Source organism: Triticum urartu, chromosome 4 (genome assembly GCF_003073215.2).
Source record: "Triticum urartu cultivar G1812 chromosome 4, Tu2.1, whole genome shotgun sequence".
Lineage (NCBI taxonomy): Eukaryota > Viridiplantae > Streptophyta > Magnoliopsida > Poales > Poaceae > Triticum > Triticum urartu.
The window spans coordinates 517,034,353-517,041,581 of record NC_053025.1 but is presented as its reverse complement, the minus strand read 5'-3'; the positions used below and the strand labels follow the sequence as shown (position 1 = coordinate 517,041,581).

The 7,229-nt window shown below is 56.5% G+C and overlaps 2 protein-coding genes across 2 annotated transcripts; both read right to left on the bottom strand.

The window, feature by feature from the left end:
* Positions 1 to 732: 732 nt before the first annotated feature.
* Positions 733 to 2,736, bottom strand: LOC125554037 (peroxidase A2-like). Its single transcript, XM_048717661.1, has 4 exons — positions 2,378 to 2,736; positions 2,073 to 2,264; positions 1,373 to 1,538; positions 733 to 1,286 (listed from the first exon to the last, which is right to left on the bottom strand). Exons 1-4 carry the CDS (start codon positions 2,606 to 2,608, stop codon positions 865 to 867), a joined length of 1,011 nt encoding a protein of 336 aa, XP_048573618.1. The 5' UTR covers positions 2,609 to 2,736; the 3' UTR covers positions 733 to 864.
* Positions 2,737 to 4,670: 1,934 nt separating this feature from the next.
* LOC125554035 (peroxidase N-like) lies at positions 4,671 to 6,550 on the bottom strand. The gene is made up of 4 exons (XM_048717660.1): positions 6,223 to 6,550; positions 5,940 to 6,122; positions 5,595 to 5,760; positions 4,671 to 5,495 (listed from the first exon to the last, which is right to left on the bottom strand). The coding sequence occupies exons 1-4, from the start codon at positions 6,445 to 6,447 to the stop codon at positions 5,080 to 5,082; spliced, it is 990 nt and encodes a 329-aa protein (XP_048573617.1). The 5' UTR covers positions 6,448 to 6,550; the 3' UTR covers positions 4,671 to 5,079.
* Positions 6,551 to 7,229: the final 679 nt, after the last annotated feature.

Below are 7,229 nucleotides of genomic sequence, written 5' to 3'. Positions count from 1 at the left end.
TGCTGGAGAACTACTCTTCGGAATCCATTAGAAGAGTGGTGAAGGAGGAGATGGGGGGAGCGGCGAAGGGGTGTGGTTTTTGCCCGACGTCTGGCCTCGTTTAAATAGAGGGCGAGCGAGAGGAGCTCGGCCGATGTTGCGTTTAATGTCGGCCCGCTTATGAACGGACATGTGGACAGAGTAGGTTTCTCGGCTTCCACGCGGGGTTAATGGAGGTGTATGAATCCGGCGAGGAGGCCTCTTCAGCCAGACATGCAGCGGGCGGCGCCCTTGACCGGTGAGCCGCTTCGATGGCGGAGGCAGTGAGACGTCGCGTCCGCCCTGAGCTGCCTTCAGTGCGGAGCGGCGCGCTCTATAGCAGCATGAATGCGGGCAGCTGGCAGCCTGGCACTGGGCGGGATGCGCGCATGGGAGGTGGAGGTGTTTTTGGTGGGCTAGGACGGTCAGAAACGGGCTTGGGATCGGTCCGGACTCCCGTAAACTTTCCCCACTTTTGTCTCAGGTTTGCGAGAAAAATCACGTCCGGACCACTGCGCCGACCGATACAGGTCGGTGTTGGATGGCTTCCATGGTACAGACAGCGCGGTCTAGACCGTTGCGAGAGGTTTACGGGTTGGCGTCGTAGATGCCCTTAGCTTGCATAGCAGTTAGCTATAAATATGCAATACTTGTTAATACATGACTCATGTTAGTATCTCGGGCGTAAATCACATACAAATTCATAAATTGAAGTATTGTTTAAAATAGACTTTTCGAATAAATTAAAGAGGTTCAACAATGTAGTACGTACGTACATGCTTGCATGCATGACACAGATATGGTACACATGGTACAAGCCTAACCACGCTTCCTCACTCGGTCACTCTAGCTTCCATTGACTCTCCTGCAGTTCCTCCGAACCTCCCCCTGCCCACCCGTGAGCGGCTTGATATTCCCCATGTTGATCATGGCCGCGGCAAAGCTCCTGAAGAAAGCCTTCTCGTCGCTCGCGAACTGGCCGACGATCGCCGCCGTTGTCGCGCCGGGCGCCGCGAGCAGCTCCTGGTCGGACTGGAGGAACCCGCGGTTGCCCTGGAGGTTGGTGAAGTAGTTCTTGTCGAAGGCGTCGGGCGTGGTCGGGTCGAGGTCGTTGAGCGCCGACCTGTTCCCGTGCCGCCGCGGGCAGCTCCCGGCGAGCAGCGCCCGGTAGCCCCCGTCCAGCGTCGGGTCCGGCATGCCCGTCTTGCTGAAGTTGTAGAGCCGGTCCGTCACGAACTGGCACTGCGCGCGCCCGAACGTGTGCGCGCCTGCAATCCACGACCCAAGAAGATCGTCAGAATCAATCACGGCGCCATGGAGAGCAGATGATGAGTCTGGGTGTTTGACTACGTACCTGAGAGGGCGACGAGGTCGGTGTCGCCGAGGCCGACGGCGGCGAACTTGCGCTGGAGCATGGTGAGGTTGTTGCGGGGGCTCGGGAGGAGGCTGTTGGCGGCGGTGAGGTTGGCCGTGGTGCCGTCGCGCCGGCCGAGCGGGACGCGCCACCGGGGGCCTCCGGACTGCATGCATGCGCATGGGAACAAACGCTCGTGAGCAACGAGGGGAACGTTCGTCGTGCATGTGACCATGCTTGTTGGATTAAAGAGAGGCACGAAGTGAAGGGCTGGTGTGATCGATCGACAGCCGGTGCGACGTGGACTTTGCTGTATCCCCACCTCGTACTAGCTAGGCTCTGTCTTTTACGGGTTTTGATTGACATGGAACCACGTGCCAGCCCGCTTTACAACTAGCAGCATACTTCAGGCAATGATGCTGTCGATCTCTCCAGTCTACGTAACCCATCGTTTGCATGCAGCTCAATTATTTTGCACCGACGGTTTCTGAATTATTGCCACAGGCTCGGGCATATATGAGCTAGGCTACACCTACTGCACCTTTTAGCCAGTACCTTCACATTGCCACATTGGCAGCTCCTGGCCCGTGAACCACGATGTTGCCTTTTTTCAATGATGAAGCTGATGAATGTGAGCAGTGAAAAGAACACATGCATGCACACGTACATCGCCGGCAGATTAGCACATGTATTCACGTACCAGTTCGACGGAGACCTCGGCGGCGATGGTGAGGAGGTCGGCGCAGGAGACGACGCCGGGGCAGGCCTTCTCGAGCGCCGCCTTGACGTCGTCCACCACCGTGAACCCGCGCACCGAGTTGTTGTTCGGCTTGGCGTACTTCTCCGACACGATGCTCGTGCTGTTGTCCAGCAGAATCGACCCGTCGCACCCCTGAAAACACGCGCGCGCGGCAAGACGTACGTGTCAAAACTCAAAACCTTGGACGGGGCACGACCCAGACGAACGCCGAAAGGTTTGCATGGAGCATGCAGCTGGTGGCGTACCTGGACGAAGCAGTCGTGAAAGTGAAGGCGCGTGAGGCTGGCGTAGATGCGGACGTCGGCCTTGTGCGCCTCCCTCAGGACCCGCCGCACGATCTTGTGCACGCCGGGGCACGACCGATCGTAGAACTTGTCGTCCAGCTGCGCCGCGCCGCCGCGGGCGCCGAGGCCGAGCGCGACGGCGGCGGCCAGGAGGACGGCGCACGCGCCGCCGTAATGGACGCCACGGACCATCTTTGCCTGCCTTGGTAGACTCTGTCTGCGAGCACGTCGTACGTGTTTGCTCTTTGCAGGTGCAGTGCAGGGGCTCACTTTGTGTGCAAGTGCCGACTAGGTGGTTCACGGCCGGTCTGAGGAGTCCCACGAGCTGAAGAGCACGGGCTTTATAGCCAGGCCTGGTGCTCGCGGACACGGAGAGGCCCTTTGCTTGGATCCGAAGGATGGCTCAACTCAATCATTTGCTGTTCATGGGAGTCCGTCAGGGCGTCGTTTTCAGAGGCCAACAAAAGCACTTTGCATGCATGCATGCATGCAGCAAGCCCGGTTTACTATCGACGCGCCTGAATTTTAACCGGCCAATGATACGGTGCCAGCAAAGGGAATGGCTACTGAATTTGGTTTTTGGGTCAGTCAAATTGATCCCATCCGTTGGATGAAAAAGTGTAACGGTGAGATCTCCTTCTTCTACTTCCCTCCCGAAGAAAACTGTTCATCATCTTCCTCCCCATGATGTGAACATATTCCTCCTTTGGCCGCCCTCCACCCCAGGCCGAACCGCCTGCCTCCTCCGCCTGCGGCCGGCGGCGGTCCCGCGATCGTCTCGCCGCCCCGTCCTCCCCACGAGCTCCCTCAACCAGGCTTGCGGTCGCCCGGGGCCATCCCTCTAAAGCCGACAAACTACCCGATTTCTCCGGCGAACCTACACCCCATGCATCCTAAGATAGACCAACTTTGCTACAGCTACTGGCAGTTTTCACGGAAAGTTGTTACGGAGATGAGGTGGAGACTTAGGATTTACCACGATTTGGGTCCCACAGCTTAATTCACGGGTTGAGCATCAATGAGATTACGACACCCCATCCCGTAACTACCATCCGTAGGCTGGTTTCCATAAGTCTAGCATTTTTGTAAGACAGACAAGGAGCCTTCTTGTTCCCTTGTGCCGTAAGATAGACCAGATCAATCCTGCTGCCAGCGTCCGGCTTTGGTGCTCTACAATTGCTGCTTCCTTTTCAACCGAATCGACTGATCCAAATTGTAAATTCAGGCGACTTACGTCCAGCAAAACTAGCCAACAAACTTGCCGGCCTTTGCACTTTTGAATAATACGGTGCCAACAAACCGGGCCCTGGATATAGTTTGTGGTAGGTGAATCTACAGTGCATGTGCGGACAAATAGGGAAAATCCTGGAGAAATGCTACACTTCACGGGTCGTCGCTAGCACAGCAAAGACAGTACGCAAACAAATAATTCAACGCCTACTCATCATCTCGTACGGCGTTCTTGTCAGTTACTCCTACAAGTTTAGTACTACTCTCTCCACCGGTGGTAACCACCAAAGTGACGAAGATACCGCTTTTCAATAAACACATTAGCTAAATGCCAGTCGACTGACTTCGCTTTGGGTCCGTCGATTTTGAGAGTTCACCTGTGGGAGTCCGGAACGAACGAAGGAGAAAGAAGGAGCTCATCAGAGGGCTACCCTATTATCTATCTTAGGATGGGGGATGGGGGCAGAAGAACGGCGGTGGTGGGGGCAGTGGTGGCGCGGTGGTGCAACTTCGCCACAGAAAATCTTGGCCGGCGCCGGGGCTAGAGGGATGGCCGGGGGCAGCGGCAAGACCGGCGTTGGGGGGCGGTTCCAGAGAGGACGGAGCGGCGAGGCTGTGTGGGAGCACCAGCAGCCGTGGGTGGTGGTCGCAGGCAGTTAGGCCGGCGGCAGCGGGGTGGTTCAACATGGAGAAGGGAGAAGGAAGCGGGAGGTCGAAGAAGAAAGCGGGGTCGTCGATTTCGCATCGTGCGGTTGAGAAAATCAACTAACCCCAATTTTTTTAGACGACTGGCATGTAGCCACGCCCTTGAATGAACACCGGACAACCTGAACTCTGAAGTACTCCACCTTGGCATCTGCCCGTCAAATTCAGCAGCAAGATGTTAACCGCCGCACGTACGGTCTTTTGCTCCCCAATCAGAGCGCCAGATCGCGTTCGGCACAGTACGGCAACGCTAATTGCCGCATCATGAGCCACGCGTAACCGGAAAGTTCGTTACAGTTGACGCAAGACCTGAAAGTCCTTGAAACTTAAGGAGCCGTTGGGCATTTAACTGAACTTGCTTGCTCAAGACTTCAAGTGCACATCATTCAGGGAGGTAGGGCACGATGCAGACTTCGTGCGGCTAGCTACAGATTCCATTATTCATTTTGCGCGCTACTATCACGCAGCCCTGATAGGTACTACCACTCACCCGTCAACCGACACACTGGCTGTCCCACTGCGATGCAACTGCAGGGTTCAGAGGACGAGCCAGCTTATTACTCCTAGCTGGAGAATCCTAGCTAGCTTGAACCCGAAGAAAGAAACGGTAGACAAGACGAGAGGACAACTTTCACACGAACGCACACGTACACATCCTGACCATGGTACACGTGCAAAGCACGACATGACTCTTCACCGGCTAGCTGGATGCGGTGGTGCGTGCCGGCTCAGTTGACGGCGCTGCATTTCTTGCGGATCTGGCCGGCGGAGCCGGTGAGGGGGGCGATGTTGCCCATCCGGACCATGGCGTCGCCGAAGTCGCAGAGGAAGCGCTGGCTGTTGTAGCTGTAGGCCTGCACGAGGGCCCTGGTGGCGGCGGCGCCGTCGGGGCTGGAGACGAGGCCCTGGTCGGAGGAGAGGAGGCCCTTCTTGGCCAGCAGGTTCTTGAAGTAGTGGTTGTCGAAGGCGTCGGCGGAGCCGGCGTCCAGCGCGGCCGTCTGGTTGCCGTCGCCGCCCCGGCACAGCTGCTGCAGGCTGGACGCCAGCGCCGGGTCCATGGTCGGGTCCACCGAGTTGGCCGCCGAGAAGTTGGCCAGCCGGCCGCTGAAGAGCACGCACCGCGACCGCCCGATCGTGTGGGCTCCTGCATGCGGTTCATGCATGGTTGGATTTGCTGGCTTTCGTTGCGTACAATACAACGTGTACTATAGACAGTAGTGCTCAGTCTAGTAGAGTACAGTACCTGATAAGATGACCACGTCTGTTGTGTTAAGGCCGACGTCCTTGAACCTCTGTATGATCACGGTGATGTTGTCGAACGGGCTTGGCAGATTGTTGTTGGCCAAGGTCTGGTTCGCCACCAGCCCGTCCCTTCTTCCCAGAAGAACATCGTAGTCAGGCCCTCCGCTCTGAACATGCCAACAAAATCAGTACGCGTACTACACTCGGTAAAGCAGTACTGGTAGTACGGTTCTCAAACAGTTCTTTCGGGTGCACGTTCAACTGAATTATTTGGTAGGTACTGTAGTTGGTTAGCTATGTTGGAGTGGTTGTGAATTCGATCGAGGGAAGGAAGGAAGGAACGTACGAGGAGTACGCCGTATTTGGCGGCGAGCGCGACGACGTCGGCGCAGGAGACGAGCCCCGGGCAGGCCTTCTCGAGGTCGGCCTTGATGGCGTCGATGACCTCGTACCCCCTCACCGAGTTGAGGTTCGGCGCCGCCAGCTTCTCGCTCTCCGCCCCGTCCAGCAGGATCGACCCGTCACACCCCTGCATGCATGCATGCCACAAGTACGTCCACGACGATGTTCACTTCAGAGCCTAAGAAAGCATGCGGTAATAACGATGCGTGTTACGGAGACGGACGTACGTTGACGAAGCAGTCGTGGAAGTGGAGCCGGAGCAGGGAGGCGCCCATCCGTAGCTCGGCCTTCATCGCGGCGGCCACGCGCGCCTGGACGATGCTCTCCAGCTTCGGGCAGCTGTCGTCGTAGAAGTCGTCGCTCAGCTGGCCACAAGCCGCGCCGCCCAGGCACAGCAGCACCATGATCATCATCGGCAAGCAGCTCGCGCCATGATCTCTGAGAGGCTCCATTTCTGATACGTTGATGGTACAAAATATCCCAGCACTGCCGCCGGATCAATGTCCGCACTCTGTACTACGTACGTGCCCGTTTGATCGATCTCTCCGTGCTTACCGCAAGGTTATATAGACAGCTTAAAGTGGTGAGTGATACTAGCTAGCAACAAGTTGGACTCGTATAAATATTCATATCGTTTGACTGTTCGTCGAGCAAATGGCAACGTGCCAATGTGTCGTCAGCATGCATAGTGCGTCGCCCATACAGTGGGAGTATTAGTTTACCGATGGATTACTGCGATTGTGCGTTTTTTACTGCACGCATGGCTCAACTGGCTGACTAAACGTGCACTGGCCGCACTTGCCGCTGCTAATTTTCTGTTCTGAAACCCAAGTGGTGCGTGCATAATGGAGCACCAACCAAATTAATTAGGCGCGGCCGCTGTATACGTTGCACGTTTCGGCGATGCAAGTCTACGATTAACGTGCGGTGCATGCATCTTGCTAGCTAGGTGCGGCAGCCGTACGGTGGAGCGTGACAGAGATGCGGCGTGCACGCGAGCACTGGTGTTGGTGTGTTAGGCAGAGAGGTGCACTAGTAAGTGAGTCAATTATGGGGCCTCAGCAAGATTGACATGAATGGGATCGGATTACGTTTGAGATGAGAGTTGGGGCCTGACCATCCCATTGTTAGAGTCTGAAGCAACATGAAGCCTTCTCAGGGCGTCATGATTTTGGGTCGTTGGATTGGCTGTCCAGACGTATCCTAGTCGTCAGATCTTAAGATGGAATGATCC